The following is a 21,704-nucleotide window of genomic DNA, read 5'->3' as shown; positions in this document are numbered from 1 at the left end:
GGTATGGTATGAAAATGCTTTGAAACAGTGCACTGTGCAATATACAATGCATATTAGCATAATGGAATCCTCTTACTTTTAAAAACCACTTGTCTCTTGAAGACATTAAGTACTTTTGGTGTATGAGAGCAGGGGAAACAATGATGTTTAGGAAGGATGGTCCAGAAGTCCACCTCAGTCCTAACAGACCATACAGACAGGTAGCTAAGTAAAACCAGTTCACAAGATTTTCATAATTCCCACAGGAACCCCGAAGAATGTCAAAACATTCCAAAAGATGGGCAGCCCTATATTGGCACTCAAGTTCCTACATACGTGCAGAATCTCATTTCTGTTATCAGATCCTTACAAGAAATGCAGCCTGGGGATTGCTCCATTTTGACTTTCAGGTCCTGCTCATGGAGTACTAGCCTGTGCAAAACTAGGCACTTCCTACAGGTGGGGAGCTGAAGCTAGTCCAAAAGAGACTATAGTGAGTCACAATCAACATGGGGAGGGTGGTGACAGATTTTAGATCTCAGGACTACACCATAATTCCTCAGCATACTCATTCAAATGATGTCATAAAATTATTATATGAGAAGTCATCTAGAAGAGATACAGGGAAGATAACTTTTTTTTAAAGTTTTAAAACAAAGTTTATTAGAGAAAGAAGAGAGCAAAGAAGGAACGGAAGATACCATTTTTAAACACAAATACTCCTCACCTAGGTTTATACAATAACATCCAAAACAGAGAAAAGACAACATTGAACAATGCTAATTATATGCCATTTGTCAAGTGTCAGCAATATACCTGAAGGTGTAATAAAGATGGCAAATTTTCACTAAAAATGTGTAAATCTTTTAAAAGATGCACTGCGTTTCTTGCTTTCATAAAATTATTTTTGGCCACATAAGAACTCATTTTGTTTTAGAAATTTGACTCTCTACTTATTAGTACATAGTCAACTTGACACAGGTGCAAAAGCATACATCTTTCATTTTCATATTCTCATATATAACCCATGGAAATGATGTGTTAACATACTCAGTGCTTTTCTTTTTTTTTTCCTTTTTTTGAGTTGGAGTCTCACTCTGTTGCCCAGGCTGGAGTGCAGTGGCACACTCACAGCCATCCCAGCATCAACCTGCTGGGCTCTAGTGATCCTTCCACCTCAGCCTTCCAACAAGCCAGAACTACAGGCGCGCACTGCCATGCCTGGCTAATTTTTTTTTTTTTTAATTGTAGAGATGAGGTCTCACCAGGTTGCCTTGGCGAGACCTCGTCTCTACAATTAAAAAAAAAAATTAGCTGTAGGCTCAGGCAATCCTCTCACCTTGGACTCTCAAAGTGCTGGGATTATAGGCTGAGCCACTGGGCCTGGCCACTCAGTGCTTCTTATATGTTACATTAGAATTCATGAGCATGCATTGTTTGATGGGTTCAGTAATCACATGCCAAATTTTTAAAAATACCGATGTCCTGGTCCCACCCTCAGAAATTCTAATCTAACATTCAGCAGTGGGCTAAATCATTATATACTCTTTTTAAAAAGCTGTCCATGTGCAACACACTGGGTGCCAGGTCCACTATTGGGAGAGAGAGGGCCCTCTAGAAGACTAAACTTCAGCTGGGCTCGGTGGCTCAGCCTGTAATTCCGCACCTTGGGAGGCTGAAGTGAGTGGATTGCCTGAGCCCGCCGATTCGAGACCCACCTGGGCAACTTGGTGAGACCTCATCTCTACAATAAATCACAAAATTAGCCAGGTGTGGTAGCACACGCCTGTAGTTCCAGCTACTTGGAAGGCTGAGGCGGAAGGATCGCCGGAGTCCAGCAGGTCGAGGCTGCGGTGGCCGGGAGCGGCCACTGCACTCCAGTCTGGGCGACAGAGTGAGACTCCAACTCAAAAAAAAAAAAAAAAAAAGAAGACTAAACTTCACCTGCATGCAACTTTCTTATGTAGTAAATCCTCACATGTACCCCACAACTCTAAAACAAAAATTAAAAATACTAACAATTAAAAAATTGCACTTGTCAGTAAAAAATTCTTTTAAAAAACAAAACAAAAATAAACCTTTCCAGGTGATTCTGACATGCAGCCAAGGTTGAGGCCCACTGCCTTTGCCTTGGTAAAGAGGTAAGTTTTTATGATTAAAAAATAAATGCTGGAGTGAAAGAAAAACAATTCCAAATGAAGCATTCTGACAATGTTTCACTTGTCTTAATGTGTGCCTTTGGTTTCCATATAAAATTTTAGAATCTTAAAAGAGTAGGAGCAATATCAAGATTTCTATAATGAAAATGCTTAATTCTCAAATAGGACTTGTGTGTACATAATCCTTATTTATTGGTGAGGACAATATTGTTGACTCTAATATATATATGGAAAGGAAAAATAATTAGAATAACTGAAACATTAAAAAATAAATTGGAGCCGGGCTCGGTGGCTCAGCCTGTAATCCTGCGCCTTTGGGAGGCTGAGGTGAGTGGATTGCCTGAACCCGCGGGTTCGAGACCCGCCTGGGCTGCGAGACCTCATCTCTACAATAAACCAAAAAATCAGCTGGGCGTGGTAGCACATGCCTGTAATTCCGGCTACTTGGAAGGCTGAGGCGGAAGGATCGCCGGAGTCCAGCAGGTCGAGGCTGCGGTGACCGGGAGCGGTCACTGCACTCCAGTCTGGGCGACAGAGTGAGACTCCAACTCAAAATAAATAAATAAATAAATTGGAGCAGTCACACTATCCAAGACTTACTAAAAAGTTACAGTAATCAAGAATGTAGTATTGACAAAGGGCTAAACAGAGAAATCAATGGAAGAGAAGAGAACCCAGAAATAGACTTACATAAGTATGCTAAAATGGTTTTTGACAAGGGTGCAAAAGCAATTCAGTACAGGAAAGACAGTCTTTTTAGCAAATGGTATTGGAACGATTGGATATACATAGAACAAAGAAAAAAAATGAACCTTGTCCTAAGCTTCAAACCTCACAAAAAATTAACTCAAAATAGAACATAGACGTAGATATAAAATTTGAGTTCTTAAACATGAGATGAAAAGCACAAACTACAAAAGAAAAAATAAATATATTAGAATTGATAAAAATTAAAGTTTTGCTCTGTGAAAGATATCAATAAAAAGACTGGGACAAAATATTTGCAAATCACATAAATGACAAAAAACTTGTGTCTAGAATATATAAAGAACTCTCAAAACTCGAGCATAAAAACAAACAATCTAAATAAAAACTTGGGACACTTCACCAAAGAGAATATTATGGATGACAAATAAGCATATGAAAAGATGATCAGTATCACTAGTCATCAGGGAAGTGCAAATTAAAATCACAATGATGCCATTCCATACCTATTAAAACGGCTACATTAAAAAAAAAAAAAAAACAATACCAAGTGCCAGTGAGGATGCCCATAACCAGACCTCTCATATGCTGATGCTGGGAATGAAAAATGGTATCATTCTGAAAAATAGTTTGGCAATGTCTTAAAAGGTGAAACAGATTTGCCATATGAGCCAACAACCCTACTTCTGGGTAGTCATCCTAGAGATATGCTCTCACAAAAATCTGTACACAAATGTTTACAGCAGATGAATTCATTTTCCCAAACTGAAAACAATCCAAACATCTTTCAGTAGGTAAACGGATTAAGCAAATAGATAGATCCATATAAAGGAAACTACTCGGCAATAAGAGGAATGAACTGAGTGAAAGATCATCTCAAAGGCTGTATAATTCCATTTATATGACATTTTATAAAGCCAAATCTCTACTGAAGAGAACAGATCATATTTGAGAGTTAGGAGTGAACAAGAGGGTGTGATTATAAAGGGATAGTAGGATAATGGGCGGTTTTAACAGATTTTAGGAAATATTTGGTATGTTGGTTGTGGTGGTGGGTGCATGAATCTATAAATGTGCTAGAACTTGTCAAAGAACAAACTCTGCTACAGACTTGGGTGGGTTAAAACGAATGCACATTTGAATAAGTTATCCTTTTAAATAGCTTAATATCTAGGTCTAATTTCTAGAAAGCAAGAATAGTGAACATACAACTGATCCTTGAACAACATTTTTTTCCAACCAAAAGCAGATCGAAAACATACTATTGGTAGAATACTACACCTGCATATTCAGATCATTAACTTCTATTTGAGAGTTCTGCAGGGCTAAATGCAGGACTTGAGTATGCACAGATTTTGGTATACAAGGGGGTCCTAGAATCAATCCCGAGTATAGTAAGGGATAACTGTAATTACTTGAGTGCTGGAACCACTGCTCATGGTATTGAAATTTTCTCTATCTTCATGACCCACTAAAAAGAAGTATTGAATTGAAAATATGACTTAAGTTTTCTTTCCCAAACCCTCAAAGCTAAAATTTCTTATGCAATGAAATTCCAGTGGAGATGTCAGAATTTTTCTATAACATTCTTTAGGGGGATTGTCCTTAGACAAGCAAAGAAATACACTCGTTACAAAGTTAGATTCTGGTCATCTCTAGGATTGGCAGTATATTCAGTATGGTAAGTCCCAGATGGACAGTAGTGCTAGAAAGTATGACCTTGTTCTATATCTTGACTTTGGTAGTAGTTACATGATTCTATGTATTTGTCAATGCTTGTGGAACTGTGCACCAGAGTCAATATTACTGTAAGTAAATTTAAAAATAAAGTTTCAAAATGCAACACCTCCCCTTAAAATATATGCTCATTGTACAACACATATACAACAGAAATATAAAGGCATAAATTAAAATCACTCATGATTCTACCATTCAAGATAATCACTATTAACATTCTGGTCTTTATATTTCTAATTCTTTATTTTGTTATAAAGATGTGGGGTAGAAGTCAGTATTAGGCACATAAGTAATGTATGTGCAGGTGAAGTTTGGGCTTCCAACTAGTCCTCACTTGCCCTGGTTTAACACTAGGTACCCTTTGTGTTGTTACATGTCTATTCCCCAGTCCTTTCTCTGTGGCAGTATCCCACAACTGCCGATTCCTTTCTTGTGTTATTGTGATTAATGTTCAGGTCCCACTTATGAGTGAGAACATGTGGTATTTGGTTCTTTGTTCCTGTGACAGATCACTAAGAATGACTGACTCCAACTCCATCCAATTTGCTAAGAAGTTCATGATTTTGTCCTTCTTTATGGCTGCATAATAGTCCATAATTATTTCTTTATATACATGCCTATATACACACATAATATCTTTACCACATAACAAAATCATTCCTTATATACTAATTTGTTTCCTCCTTTTCTTTCCCCTTAACATTTTTTCTTACAACTTCCTGTCTTTATTCTCACAAAATATTGTTTCAATTGTTCACATAATATACTTTTCCACTGATGTAGCATAATTCATTTAACATTTATTCTTAGATATCTAAATTATATCCAATTTTTACTATTATAAATAATAATACTATCTAGGGAAAGGGCTACCTGAGACCCAATCCCCACCACTACATAATATGTCCATGTAACAAATACGCATGCGTACCCTCTGAACCTCAAATAAAAAATACGTATACAAAAGGAAAAAATTAAAAAATAATAATTTATCAAGGTATATTCTTGTACATAAATTTGGAGGTACATTTCTTTAAGATAAATTGCTAGAGTTGAAAGTGAAGCTTCTGGGGGCCACGAAGTAAAAACAATTTTTCTAATATTATAAAGTCATTATTGGTCTTTTTTCACCATGTTGACATTTGCACTGATAATGCAAAATCAATGATGAGTAAACTCCTGGCACATTAGCACCAATCAAAGTAGCGGCCCTGAACTATTCATCATTGAACTATTCATCACTATACTATTCATCATTGTATTCCTCACCACCAGGCACTCAGAGTATCAAATAGATCACTAAGCCAGTTTGACCTAAGAATACCCTTGATGACATTTTATTCAATCTCAACACTCAAATATACATCCTTTTATTATTTTCTGCTGAAGTACAATAGTTGTTTCCAGGAAAAGCTCTTGTGCAACAACTGTCTGAGTTGCAAGCTGAACTAACCACTTTATTCAATGAATACCTTTTTTACTTGAAAAGATAACTGATAGACAAACTATTATTATTCAGACCTGGCTATCGGGCAGACATTTTCTTAAAAATGAATCAACTGAATCTGTCCTTCAAGCAAATTGACTATATTGGTTACCAAAGATAAAATTTCAGTCTTCAATGAGTTTTCACTGGAAAATTTGTATCTGCCACCATGAAATCAACAGCTTTCCAATATTTAAAGACTTTTCTGATAAGACAAGTGATGATGTGAAGACATGTGATTTTTTTAAATTGCTTAATGAAATGTGTCAACATTTGGGAAATTTTCGTAAGTGAACTAATATTTTCCAAATGGCCAATAGATGATGTTATAAAACCATGCATGGATAAATGATCCACTCAAAGTGTAAGACACAGCAATGAATTTTAATGTACCAGACAGCAAAAAGTTTACTGATATGGGTTCAGATTCCACACTGTAAATAACTTTTAAGAAACTATCTTAAAAGAATATAAAAAAAAATCCACAATTAAAGCAGGCATGAGAATCTAGCTATCTTCTAAGCCAGACATTAAAGAGATTTGCAAAAAATGTAAAACAATGCCATTATTCTTACTAAATTATTTTGCTTTGCAATACATTTTTCATTTTCTTATATAATAGGTTTATTATTACTCATAAATGGATTAATACTTTGTAAATGTCTCAGTTTTAATTTATAATAAAGTAAATAAATATAACTCACATAAATGGAAACTCTTCAATAGTCTTAGTAATTTGAGTACCACTGTGCTATACCACTTGCACACACTCATTGCTAGGCTAGGCTACTAAAAGGTGGGTTGGCAAATCATCTAGGTTCCCAGCAGTATCAAGAGTTCCTTAAGCAGCCAAGAAACTATGAGCACATGTGCAGCTTGAATGAGGCCGGGGACCTTTCAGGAAACAAGCTAGGTGATGTACCTCACAAATCCATCCACCCTAAGAATTGTATGCTGGAGTATACTAAAAACAAAAACAAAAAAATGGAGGGAGTGCCAAGAGTCAGTTGAGTTTTGAACTAAAACAAAATTGCTTTTCAAAAGCAAGTCAAGGACAACATGCTATAGGTGCTGATATGAGCATGTACATGGTAAAACTATCCCTGATTTATGCTAAGCACAAAACAAAACTAACATTCATGATTTAGAAAAGACCAATGCTCTAATTTTTATCAGTGGTCTTTCTGGTTTGTTTTTTTTTTTTTTTTGGGAACTTGGACATTGAGAATTTCTATATGGTACCTTGGAAAGGCAGCTAAATTAACTCCTTCCTGAAAAGAAATATGGTTATTTCATATAAGGCAAGACTAAGCTAGACAGGACCATCTGGAAATTCCTATCTGTAAGTATACAAAAGGGCAAATTTTCACATGTGAACCATAATGTACACTATCTGGGCAAACCAAATATGAAAGACAGCCATTGCCTGGGGTGCTCTCCTTCCATCTCTTGTTGACACGTGCAGTAGAGAACTGATAGTTACGTTTTGCTCCTTGAAGTCAAGAAGGTCAATGATGTGAAAATCTCACTTTTGAAAGGTTAAATGAAATCTGTTCTGGTTCAGTTTCTTACTTTACAATGAGATAGTAGCTCTAGATGACTAGAGTTAGACCTGAAGTTGAGTTTTTCCTAAATACACAAGGTTAGAAAAATCAAACTGAAGAAAGGCATTCTACCGTTTTGGCACAAGTAGATTTCTGTTTTTACGCACTTGTTTTCAGATATTTGACAACTCCTATGGTATTGCCTCAACCTCCAATTTTCCCTTTACAGGAAGCAAACCATGTCAGAAGTTGCTGAAATCGCAGGATCAACATATGCGTCTCTCCTTTAAAGGATGGATTAGTCCATTGTTGGGTGACTATAATCAGCCTTCTGGACTCATGCCCCAGCCAACCTTACAACCTGGCCTAGCTTGTAATGCTAATACTCAGGGCTCTTGATCTATCCTATTGTAAGAGTGACTGCAGTGAAGATGGTGAGCAACTTGATATCCATAACCCGCTGTCTTCCCAGTTATTATGGGCAGAATTCTAGACTAGGGTCCCCAACTCTGGTCAGTCTTAATAGTGCTATGTGACCTGGTAGAGTCACTAGACAGCACTGACCCTACCATGAACTCACTGAATAAAATTTACTGAGCACCTACCAGATCGGGCATAACACTGGATGCTAAGCCTTAAAGGAGTAACAACCTAGTGTCCTTTCCCAAGGCTGACTTTGAGACTATTCACCAACACTGAAACAGAAACTCTCATACTGGTAAACTCAAGGGAGAGCCAAGAGGAAGCACAACACAGTACAGTACCATTTTGAATAAAGGAGAGGGAGAGCAGCAAGAAGATAAAAGCTTCCAGGTGGACACCTAAGAAACACAGGAGCACTGGGTATGGTGGCTCAAGCCTGTAATCCCAGCACTTTGGGAGGCTGAGGTGAGAGGATTACCTGAGGTCAGGGGGTCGAGACCAGCCTGGGCAACTTGGTGAAACCTCGTCTCTACAACAAATAAAAAAATTAGCTTGGCATGGTGGCACATGTCTGTGGTTCCAGCTACTTGGAAGGTTGAGGAGGAAGGATCGCCGGAGCCCAGCAGGTTGAGGCTGCAGTGGCCGTGAGCGTGCCACTGCACTCCAGCCTGGGTGACAGAGTAAGACTCTGACTCAAAAAAAAAAAGAAAAGAAAAGAAAAAGGGCTGGGCACAGTGATTCCCACTTGTAAACCTAGCACTTTGGGAGGCTGAGGTGGGAGGATTGCTTGAACCCAGGAGTTTGAGACAAGCCTGGACAACATACTGAGACCCTGTCTCTATAATAAGTAAATAAAAATTAGCTGGGCGTGGTGGCATGTGTCTGTAGTTCCAGCTACTTGGAAGGCTGAGGCGGAAGGATTGCCTAAGCCCAACAGGTCGAGGCTGCAGGGAGACTGACTCAAAAAAAAAAAAAAGACAGGAGCAGCAAGGGCCCTGACCCATGTCTGAATCTCTGCGGTTCTGAGCACACAAAGGAACACAGCTGAGCCATGTTCATTCACCATATCTCAGGTCAAAACAATGAATGTTAATAATGAGCTCTCTCTATGAACTTTCTCAGCACTTTAAGTGCATTATCCCATATAGTCCTCATTACGACCTTATGCGTAGATACTCTTACTTACCATCGTCACTTCATAGGCTAGGAAACTGGCTTGGAGAAGTTTAGTAACTAGTAAAGTTACAGAGCTGGCAAAACATTAGACAGGGACTATGATGTAGGGGTCTGAGTACAAAACCAGAGACTGTGAAGCTAGTGGTGGCTAGTTTGGTAATTGATATACTCAAGTGCTAAGCTTTAAGAATGTAGGGAAAGGCAAGGGCTGTGACTATAGCTGCCTCCACCCCTGACAAAAAACTTAGGAGGGTAGATATTCATATATAGAGAATGATATGAGTAAGAAAGAGACAATGGCCCAAGCTCAGATCTCGTTGGTGGTTCTGGGGTCAGTCCTCAATAGACAATACTGTTATCTGTGGTCTGGGCACCTGAGAATTTGGTGCAGGTCCCATGTTAGTTCCCCAGGATCACGCTTGAGTCTTGAACCACTCCAAACAGGGTCCAATCTATAAGGTTGTGATAAAATGAAAATCAGATAAAGAGGTATTCTGATAAATACAGAAGATACAAGTAAATGCTGGTTATTCGATATAGGATAAAAGTCAGGTGACATAAAAGAATATCTGGTCTGATAGAGGTGACGTAAAAGGTATCTGATCAGATAAAAGATATCTGACCCTATTTGTTCATTAGAACACCTTTAGAGTCAAGTACAGTGGCTCATGTCTGTAACCTCAGCACTTTGGGAGGCAGAGGCAAGAGGATTGCCTGAGCCCACGAGTTTGAGACCGACCTGGACAACTAGGCAAGACCTCACCTCTACAATAAATAAAAAAATTAGCCAGGCGTGGTGGCACATGCCTGTAGTTCCAGCTACTTGGAAGGCGGAGGCAGAAGGATCACCCAAGCCCAGCAAGTTGAGGCTGCTGTGGCCATGGGCGTACCACTGCACTCCAGCCTGGCAACAGAGTGACTCCAACTCAGAAAAAAAAAAAAAGAACACCTTTACAAAAGCTAGTATTTTACCACAATGAGTTGTTTATATAAAACACATAGCTGGCATGCTTTAGGGGACTGGATTTGACCTGTTACTCATTTAGATTTGTACAATAATAAATTTACTTACAACAAGGTTCTACTTCAGCCATCACCAAATCCCTTTTTTCTTAGTTTTTCTGTGAAAACGTACCATGGAGTAACAGCAAAGGTTATACCTGACTCAAATTAGCTTGCTTGACCTACATATCTAGGAAATATCTGTCACATTCAATTAAAAAAAAGATACCAACCCTCCATCAATGGGCCCTGGTGTCAGAAACCATATTTTTAAAATGTAACTGGTGTCCCTGGTATTCATTTATGCTTAGCTTCCTAATCAGATGGCATGAAGCAAAAAGAAATGCTAATTCCCAATATGTTCTTTTTGTTTTGTTTTAATAAGATTTAGGATGATTTCTGTGAATTACTAAAGAAATTACCCTTCTTCAAGCACTGTTGGGCAGCATGGATTGGGTTGCCTGTGATGCTGAATGGGTGGGACAGAGATCTATTGCTTCTTTGCATGTCTTTTGTACCACTTATAATTATGCTGTTAGAGTCTTTACAAAAAAGAAACCAAATTTATTCTTTTTAAATGTTCTAAATATAAATGCAGAAGCAAGGAAATAAATAGTAATTTCAAAAGTGCTTAGAGTTTATGCTATTTTGAACTAATATACCTGTGATACTACTGCATATTGCAACCTATAACCCAAAAACTATCAGCCCACATCACCACAGGTAAGAAATGAGAAATTTTGAGGGTTATTTAACACTGAATATTTGCAGTGCAACAAGAGAGAGTTACTGAACGCCATGGCATGGCTCTAAAACTCACAGATCCACCTGCGTGAGATGGCTGTTGAAAAGTGAGAGGCAATGGAAATGAGAAGCCCTGTTGGTAATTTACACAGGTGTGGGTGGGGAGAGAGAGAGAGAGAGTGGGAGGCTGTTTATCTCTCTAATTTATCAGACTTATTTATTAATTTAGTTTTGTGAACGTTTAATGAAATTGCTCTTCTTCAAGCACTGTTGGGCACCATGGATGGTGCTCACCTGTGATGCTAAATGGGTGTGTATTTTTGTGGAGCAAATATGTTAACCAGTATTTCACTCGTCTTCACTGTGCTTTTGAGAAAAAGTCAGCTCCAATTCAATCACTGACTTAACAACACTATGCTTGGTGTGGTTATTAATTTTGTCTTCAAGGAAAGCATATCAACTCCAAAATGAGTAAGCTTTGTATTATTTGCGAAGGTGAGAAATAGAAACTTAATATGAATTTTTCATACACTGCAGAACATCCCACTCTATTTCCTGGTGCATGCCCTCTTCCAGAGGAACTCATAGCTACGTCAAGACTCAGCATCATTTGTCAAATGCTCCCTTTTCCCCTGGGTGCTCACACCAAGAAAATCTTTGCATTATGAGGCAACATACACTGAACATATTTTTTTAATTCCTCATAAAAGTGGGCCCAAAAGAGATAAATGTGGCTTATGTCACACTGATATACTAAGAAATAAAAGAGAAAAATACAAGGAGAGAGCAGGGAATGAGAGAGCAACAACACTAGGCATCCACTTTCTTTGCCACATTATGTAGTTAGAGACAGACTCTTGTATCAGGACAATGAAAGTACAATTAGGCAGGTAGCTACTTTGCAACAATTTATGGTCAGTGCCTGATACTTGATTTGAGGAGAAGATAAATTAAGGCTATTCAGTTGGGGTCAGGCATATATTGAAATCTGCAGTAATCAGTGATGCAAAACATAGAAGAGCAACAAAGAGCTTTACGTGTCCATAATTCCATGACCTCAAAATATGATGGAATTTTGTAACCTGAGAATCTCATATATCACTAATAAATTTACTTCCAATAGAACAGCAGTGTAAAAAAAGAATTCGAGGAAAAAATAGCAAAGTAAAACCTTTGTTTGATGGTTCCTTTGGTTACTAATCATTAAGATGCATACACTTTTAAGAACACAGGGTTGTGGTAGAGATCATAGATAAGACATAGAAGAAAGTACAGCCCCTGTCCTCAAAAAGCTTAATTCAGGAAAATTCTTATATGATAAAACCTAAGCAACTTTCTAAGGAATTTGATCCTGGCAACTATCTGGCCTTGGAAACCAATTTCTGGCCCTTGCAATGATCAAGGATTATCATTTGTATGTATGACACCAATCTGTTAATTCTTTTAGATGGAGGGCCAACCCCACCTAGGGCCAGCAGTATTTTGATGCTTAAAAATCACAGTAAAGTGCTCTACATAATGATCCTTTACAAGTGGCTAGATACACTAGTAGGCTACCAAGGACCGTATTTTGCCCCATTGATGGCATAAGCCACCAATGAGAATTTGGGAGCTTATTTGACTTGACTATCACCACTGCATCTTCCAGAAGCTCCATCTTTAACAGGAATGGCTCTTTAAGTATTAAAATGAGGGTTTAATGTACATTATAACTAATAGTACTTGAGATGAAAGTAAATGACCCACTACCCCCCTCCCAGGTACCAAGAGGGGTCAGATTTCCCATTTATCAGCAAGTCATCAGGGTAGGCCAGCATCTCAATCTCAGACTCTCTTCTGTGGCTACTTCTTGGCTAAGGGGAACACTTCAGAAATGAACCAGCTAAACAAACTTCCCAGCAGCACTTGACAGAGCTACACCTATTCTTCCCATTTCCAAAGCAGTGGAGAATTAATTACCAGTTCTATGGATCTATTGTAAGTATAATAGACTAAAGAGCTATCACAGACACATTTATTGTAAAAGCACAATCCCAAGAGTGTCTAGTAGAGGGCCAAAACGATTAACACAAATGCTTTGTCAGATCAAAGATAAAACCTGCACCGCCCAATTGAGGAATGAATTAGAACAGTGGGTTATCTTTCAAATTAACCAGGGCAGTTAGTGAGAAAAATTTCATGAAAGTGTAATTCTTAGCCTTTGTGAATCCACACAGCAGGCATTCTGCCAGCTGACAAGATGATGAAATTTTCATGCTTAAAAAAAGCCCTCTTCATTTCCCAATTTAGATTAGCTAGTGTTTCTCTCCCTTTTGTGTGTGTGTATGTGTGTCTATTTGCTCTTCTGGATTTAAGGGGGGGCATGTATGAGTTTTTCACTGTAAAATCAAGTGTTTCAAAAGCATCCCTAAATGTTTAGCGATATAGTCTTTAAGTTGCCTTTTTATTATTTTCAAAAAATACCAGTTCATTTTTAACTTTGTACAAAGGCACCAACAAGTGCCAGGGCATGAAATCAACTTTGAATTAAGGCTTTCTGTGCTACTTCAACTCTTTTAACACTTCATCAAGTCTCAGGATAAAGTAGAGTTGTCTTCCTCCTAAAGAAATTAATATATTACTTAAAATATCCTTGCTCAGTGCACTTTATATTTCTATGTATATCAAAATTTAAATGTCCTAGGAAATGAAAATTTGAGGGATACAATCATTGTTATACGTGAGAAAAAAAGCATGCTCTCTCCTGTAAAGGAGCCAATATTAAAACATTATAATGTGATATTGATTCTCAGATATATAAACTTAAAAAGCTTGTTACATCACATTTATTCAGTCCATGCTATTTATTCATGACAAAAAATAACAGACTATATGATGCATTTTTCCAAAATTAAAATGATTTATAAGTATATATTATGTCACCCCAAACTTTTATCCCTTTTTTCTTGACAACTTAATTTCTTAGTGTTCTAGAACTATGTTCCTTGGTAGGTTATAGTGTTTGGTTGGGTACCATATTCCACTCATCTTCCTAAAGTTCCTTCCTTACGGAGATGGCTTTCTCAGTGCAGGCTGACTTCCCCTGCAGTGATTCTAAGATAGATAGATAGATAGATTAGATAGATAGATTAGATAGATAGATAGATAGATAGATAGATAGATAGATAGATAGATAGATAGATAAAAAAAATTGAGACTCCTGTCTTCAGTTTACAAACAACTTTTATGTCCAGTGGGTAGTATTTTTAAGTTACTAAACAGGAGAAAACCGTTTTGGTAATTAGCTTCAGAGAACAGTCACTTAACCTTAGTACTTACTATCAATATCCTTGCCTCCAGTACACTTGGTGTGTTAGTCTGCAGTTGAATTATCACTGAGATGATAATCACATTGAACTGTAATCAGTATCACTGAAGACACAATAACAAAAGAAAAAATACCATGTTGTTCTAAGAGGAAACAGGACTCTGTACCAGTGAAGTAGAACCTAGAGGTGCCTGAGCTTTTTGTATAAAAGCTCTGATCTTGAAAATATCTGAAACATCTGTTCAGCAAGGGGCCAGGAAAAGAACAAATATGGATTTCTTTCTCTCTCATCCAATCACATATGATTAAGATCAGAAAGCAGAGAAATAAGTTCCTAATTTTGAGGACAGTCATATGAATCTTCAACCTCAGGAGAGACATTTGGCTATTTTGATTGGAAATTCCTTAGAAATGTCAATCAAGTTTTACAGTTTTCTACAGAAAAACTGTTACTGTTAGTGAGATAGCTGGAGGACAAGACAAAACAAATGTTCAGAAACCTTGTGTCAAATATCTGGATCCCTAAAAGTAGATTAATTAGCTGAAATAATACTTATATAACAACCACTACTACCACTATCACAACACGCAATTAGGTTAGAAATCAATCCTTCAGTTAGGGCATATTTCTAACCATACTGAAGATCATTTTTCTGTGTATTTTCAACTTAGTCAAAACAAACTTGCCTTATTCTTATAGTAGAGAATAGATGAGTTTCTTCTAGTATTAACATTTCCATGGTGAAGATTTTGATAGACTAAACATAGAGAGAAAACTCAGAATTTTTCCCAAGAGTCAAGAATTATACTCTGCTCAATGAGGCCTGTAAATGAGGAGCTGAATAGTTTTGATTTGGGCTCTTCATGCTAAATAAAGGCCTAACATTTCATGTGCTGAATGTTTCATCTACTGTGGAATGTGACCCTACAGATAATCTTTATTCCTATCCAACTGTTCATTAAGTGCAGCACAGGATTATTCACTAAAATGTTTCAGATTTTCTCAAAATGTAGTCATAATTATTATTTTTTAAAAATCTTCAGGCAAAATCACTCACTTTTTTGCAAATATAAATTATTCTATACCAGAATCATACTAGAACTCTTGTGTTTTCATTCTTCATATTAATATCTAGTAGTCACTTTTCACACAATGAGTTCTATTTTAAAGAAGAAAATGCTATGCTATATGTTAACTAACATATAGGAAGAAAGTATAGAATGATAGATACTGAGAAAAGTCATGGGTCATACCTAATATAACCTGAGTTGTTTTTTTTTTTTTTTTGAAATGCCTTGCCAATGTAGCTTCTTTAAAGAAGTTACAGTGAACTTCCAAGTACCAGAAAATTTGTTTAGATGACAAATGACATAATGAAACAATGAAACACTAAGAAAAATCAAAATTAAGAGGAAAAAACTCATTCATATGAAATATGTTAAACACAAAACAAACCAAAAACTTTGAACAAAAGCCTTCTTTCTAATGAAGACAAATCACTCACTGTTCTGGTATTTTTACTATCTATTTATGAAAATTAGACATTCTCTTAAAAATGCCATGCAAATTACATTTAAATTTAAAAGATGGTTATTTCCTCAGAAAACTAGGCTATGGAGTGGTTTAGATTGTCACAAAACCACAACATATTAGCTAGTGGGCAGTTTATTAAAATTATCACACAATTTTATGGCTCTACTTGCTGAAGATAGGTAATACTGATTTTTTTTCCTTACTCTATCCATTTAATTTAGTCTTATTTAGATAACAATAAACTAAAACATTTTCTGATTATTTTTTAAAAGCAAAAACTTCATTATTTAAAATATAACTCACTAATGAAAGAGATGTAATGCCTGAGAAAAAACTCAAATCAATTGTCATGCTAATATGTCAAAATTACATACTTTATCATATTTGTATTAATAGCATCTCACCAGAAATTTTCTCCAAAGTCTTTTAAAAATTGTACAGTTTCATAAAAAACAATGAAAGTACCAAACTTCAGTAAGTTGTATATGTAAGAATCTCATTACGAATACTTACATCATAGTACTTTTTAATAAAACGTCTAATGTCCATGATCAATTTGTTGCTCAATTGTACTATAAAGGTCAGAGGTGAAGCCTTACAATCGATGTTACTGCAACGATACAAACTGGGTTCCACATCGGTTGCCTACAGAAGTCAGGACAGACAAGTACACAAAAGGTTACTGTGAGGTTATAAAAGGTTTTTTGTACTTAAAAACGTGCACACTGTCCTGGTACAGAATATTCTAAATTCACTTTATTGGTGAGTTTTTAATCCTATTTTTTCAACTGCTTTCCTTCCAAAGACCCCTTTAGTCACACATACCTTCCACTCTACTGCCATCATCATGATGGAGAACAAAGTCAAAGGGAACATCCTGAATTCACTATTTTATATTCATTACCTGAGAAAATCTATGGATAAAATAATTTTCCTCTGTAAATAACAGTGAAGTCATGCTACTGAAAATAAGCCTCCTTCTTAGAGAAGTTTATCAAAATTTTACATTTGTACGTATTCATCTCAAACTTGAAGAAAAGCAAGAGCCCTGACATTGCTTTCATCTTGTCAACTTAATTTTAATAAAGCCTAAAAATTAAGTGTTGTACCACAAAAGGATTATCGCTGTCTGCTTTGCAAATCTAAAATTTCTGAAATTTTTCCCCAAAATGAAATGTATTTAGGAGAGGAAAGCAGAGTAAAATTTTTAAAAATTAACTATTAGTAGTTGGAGAAAACATTTTGTTTGGTTGTGTTTTGTTTTAAGCAAAGACAAAGCAAATATATAGGAACATTGTTGAGGTTTGTTTTCCTTCTTGATACTTAAACATCTTGGTTTCCTGCTCCAATCTGGTACATAATCCTACCCGCCAAGCTAAGCAATTCCAGGTGGAAGAGATTTTAGAGCTTGACATCGGCTCTTCCACAGTTAGCCCATCTGCAAGTCGTCAAGTCTCCATGTAATTAACTATCTTATTTACAGCTGTAATGAAGCAAAACTCAAGGATTTAGCAAGTACTGCTGATCTGTGTCTGCCTCTTCCTTGCACTTGCTTCCAAAGACTGCTTTGTTTTGATTCAAAAAAATGTAAAACATCTGCTGTTTGTCCAAATTAACTTAAAATAATTACTTTTAATTTAGATAAAGGATGTCTTTTCTTTCAGTTTCAAGGTTTTACACAGTTCTGCTGCCTGCTCGTTTGCCAATGGCTAGTACATGCATAACACTGCAAAGAAATCAAGCAAACTGGCCAAGTTTCAAGTTCTGATCCAAGGTCAATGATACATTTTTTGGCAGTACTTCTTGAGAGGAATGTCTCCCTGTGACTTTTTAAATGTCTGATATGCAAAGACAGCAGAAAAGATAACAAGAGTACCTTTGTCAAAAAGGAGGTAAGTGGGATGTGTAAAGATAAACAGAAACTTTCCCAAAACACTTAGTTCCCATTAATTTGATTTAAGATAAAGAAAAATATTGCTCTAAGTCTTAAATGGGGGTTGGGAGTAGGGAAATATAGGTTACTAATTAAGGAATTACAATAAAAAAATAAGATAATTTAGAATTTTTAAGAGATTCCATTTAAAAACCAAGGTCAAGCATTCTTGGAAGTCAAAAACAATATTCAACCACATTCAGTAAGAGTTTTCAAGCAGAAACAAAGTAAATTGTGAAGGCAGAATTCATATGATGCTAAAATTCTTTAAGTACATGACAGTAACGTGTGTTTTTTACCTCCTCTTTATATATCCTATAGTGGAGGGAACAGAGGGAAAGCCTTTATACTAGTTCACAAACAAAATGGAAGAAGAAAACAAAAAGAAACAACTAACCGAACCATCAAACACATTATCATAAATATTCTCAGTTCCACACGTAGGACATGAACATTTGAATCTTTCACAGTCCCTGTATTTCTCTTCATCAGTGAGCTGTGCTGGGCCACCAAGTAGAGCATCATTCTCTTCATCTTTATGATAATGATGAACTCTAAATTGGGTGGGGTCAAGTCCTATTAATGTAAAAGAAAAAACAAATTCAGAAAAATATTCAAAAAATACCCCAAAGAAGAAAACTCATTAAAATTATTTTAAATTCATGCACACAAATATACAACCATTTGCATTCAACATCAGATGGACAAATGACTTCTCTTTTTACAATAAACTACTTTATAAATAAAACAAGTAATGGCAACAATGCAAAAATATGCCACCAGGCACTTGGGTTTGGAAGGAACTACTTCTATAAGATTGTTTTTATTATTTTCTTAAAGTTACAGTGAAAACCCTAAAATAAATGTGTAATGTTATGAAGAAATGCTCTTAAAATCAATGTGTCACCACCATTAACATAGAGAATAAAAATCTCATTAGAGAAAACAGGTTCACTGCCATTACAACTCCTTCAAGTGCAGACACAGCTAACCCTGATTTCAATGCAGTGGTCGATTTCATCTTGGCTCAGTAGTTAACAGCATGAAGGTTGCAATCTAATTCAGTGGTTAAAATTCAGTAGCAGCATCTGAGACAAAACGCAACATGGTTGTTTCGGTGTTCAAATTTCTGAAATTTAAAATATGTGCAAAACAATGGATCTACAAATTCTATAGGCCCGAATGTCCCCTACAAACCTGAAACCAAATATGCCATCCATATTTCAGTTGAAACAACAAAGAATATCAATCAATGCATAGTTGATGCTTTTTGTTTCCACAAACTAATTAAAGAAAAGGAACATTTTTAAGCTAACCAATTCAATCCTTGCTCAAAACGTATCCATCAAAATTTACTGTCTGAAGTTACACTTAAAGATAATTATTCCACACTATATAACAAAATACTTTCTTGAAAGCATCCCTTTGCAATCCCTAAAATTCTAAACTTTTGGAAATCTAAGGAAAGCTATCACATTTACTTTAGTATTAATATAAAGGTAAATAAGTAATATAAAACAGTTACTGAGCAAGAAGCTCACAAGTACCAAACATCTAAAAATTGTCTTAAATCTAGCAGCAGTCGCATAAGTAAATGCACACAAGTAGATCTAACAGATGCACTCAAAATTCAGTGACAAAATCCTAAATCCTATTTGGTCAGTTGTCAAGTGACATCTAATCATTACAGAATACTTGAGGCAGACTCTTGCACAATAGAAAGGTGCCAAACAAAGAATAAGACAACTGAGACACAGAGCCTGTTTTCTCACCTGAAAAATGGAAGTAGCATCACTGACTATACCGTTTTCAAGTTTAAATCATATAATACAGGACAAACCAAGCTCAATGGTGCCTACTGCATAATAAGCACTCAATAGGTGTCATGCGAATGAAAAAAAGTGAAGGAACATCATTTAATCCTGACTATATTCACTCAAGATTATGCATTTAGAAAAACTGAGACACGTGCTCATGCTGTATTTATTTTTGTAGAAATTAAAGTATTTTCTAAAGTGATAGTAGATAATAAAAAAGAATATGCATTCAGGAAAATTTGATAAACTGTTCTTCATTAGTGACATAAATTACTTTAATATAGGTCACCTGGGCCTAAGATTCACTGCCTACATTTTTATTTTACAAGTTACCTAACTCCTAAGAGAAACAGCAAATTAGGTAAGTATGTGGGAATATATACTCTTTCATTTAAAGATAAGGAGGGTCACAGGAATCGAGTTAGAGAGATCACGCCCCTGAATGAGGCCATTTCTTCTATGTAGTAAAGGATAACTAATTCATTAAACTCTGGTTGTGAATCCAACTGTATTCACATAATGTCTTGCCTTATTTGCAATTATGAGAAAGTATCTTCACCTATTCTCTGATGGTGTGATTATTAATCTATCTACCAGGCTAATACTGATCAAAAAGTACAAAAAAAAAATGAGATTTTTCTAAAGGTAACCTTCTTTCATGTTCCAAAAATCAAGGGACAAAACAATTCCAGTTTGCAAAAATACAAAATTGGCCAGGCTGTGAAAAAGAACCAAGAAGAGCTGCTCTCTACCCCTCCCCACTAGTCATGGCTCACTTGGCACACCTAAGTACATGAAGCTGCAAGCACTGGCTAAGGGCAGCCTGCCTGCTGAGTAAGCTAAAAGTGAACATAGATTGTCTTGCTACTCATAGAGAAACGCCTGACAACTGGCTTGAAACTTGTGAAAAAATATCAAGCCTTATGAAATATCTACTCTAAATGTCAATTTCCATAAATGACTCATCTTCCCATGGCAGTACCAAAGTGAAGTCGTCTAGCTAAATACTTCAGGCTTATTCCCAGCTGAATTTTTTTAGGGGAAGAGGCTTCGGTCTCGGCACTTTCTTGGTCATAGTTACAAGCTAAATTTTAAAAATATAAAGGAAGAGGAAACTGTAATGGCCTTGAAATATCAGGTATATAATGATCCTTGTACAAGTTACTTGAATACAAAAATGTAATTTAAAAAGGGATCTACTGGTCAGGGCAGTTATAAGTTCAACAGGCAAGTCCCAGAGGGCTAAATTTAATTATTTTAATAAAACATATAATGCCATGTTAAAAAATAAACATTGCTGCTCCCAAAGTCTTTTTAAGGTGAAAATTCTGGCTTAAACAAGCCCCAAACTTATACAATATATACACTCCCCCTCCTCAATCCTCACAAAATTGGTAATAGCACCTTATTTCAAAGTTCCGGTAAACTTAAAAGTTTTACTGCTTATACCATAAACTCATTAAGGCTGGAGTGAAACAGGAAACAAGTATCTGGTGCTGCCACCTAGAGGTAGAGATTTTGAATTTTAAAATGCGCAGAATAGAGCTGCTACATAACTCCATTTGTAATTATTGATACTCCAAAATTAAACATTTCTGTCAGTAATGACATTAAAGCAAAATCTTTATTATCAAACTTGCCCTACATGCAAATACTATGTATAATTAATATTAAACTACTCATCATCCAATGAGTAACCATATCAGCCTTCGAGCAAGACATGTAAGCCAGGCTTGGTGGCTCAGCCTGTAATCCCGCGCCTTTGGGAGGCTGAGGTGAGCGGATTGCCTGAACCCGCGGGTTCGAGACCCGCCTGGGCAGCGAGACCTCATCTCTACAATAAATCAAAAAACCAGCCGGGTGTGGTAGTACATGCCTGTAATTCCGGCTACTGGGAAAGCTGAGGCGGAAGGATCGCCAGAGCCCAGCAGGTCGAGGCTGTGGTGGCCGGGAGCAGCCACTGCACTCCAGTCTGGGCGACAGAGTGAGACTCCAACTCAAAAAAAAAAAAAAAAAGACATGAAAAACTGAATGGCAAATTCCTTACCTCTTCTACTGAGAGCTTTCTCTGAAAAACTGGTTTAAAGAAACAAACTTTATGCCCCATTTGACGAAAGGAACTACCATTTCTACTAGGTTAGCTTTGAATCATTTGTCA

At 36.5% G+C, this 21,704-nt stretch overlaps 1 protein-coding gene across 1 annotated transcript in view; it reads right to left on the bottom strand.

The window, feature by feature from the left end:
• The window catches only part of LOC103258588 (DNA polymerase alpha catalytic subunit-like), a gene marked incomplete at its 5' end in the record, with an annotated part of 77,703 nt that overhangs the window by 28,502 nt on the left and 27,497 nt on the right, over positions 1-21,704 (bottom strand). Inside the window, 2 exons of the mRNA XM_008056253.1 lie at positions 16,310-16,441; positions 18,127-18,305. Coding sequence (XP_008054444.1) covers positions 16,310-16,441; positions 18,127-18,305 — 311 coding nt within the window. The remainder of the gene's footprint in view (positions 1-16,309; positions 16,442-18,126; positions 18,306-21,704) is intronic.

Source organism: Carlito syrichta, unplaced genomic scaffold (assembly GCF_000164805.1).
Source record: "Carlito syrichta isolate Samal-C Ts95f unplaced genomic scaffold, Tarsius_syrichta-2.0.1 Scaffold302299, whole genome shotgun sequence".
Lineage (NCBI taxonomy): Eukaryota > Metazoa > Chordata > Mammalia > Primates > Tarsiidae > Carlito > Carlito syrichta.
The sequence above is the reverse complement of the archived record's forward strand: the minus strand, read 5'-3'. Positions and strand labels throughout refer to the sequence as shown.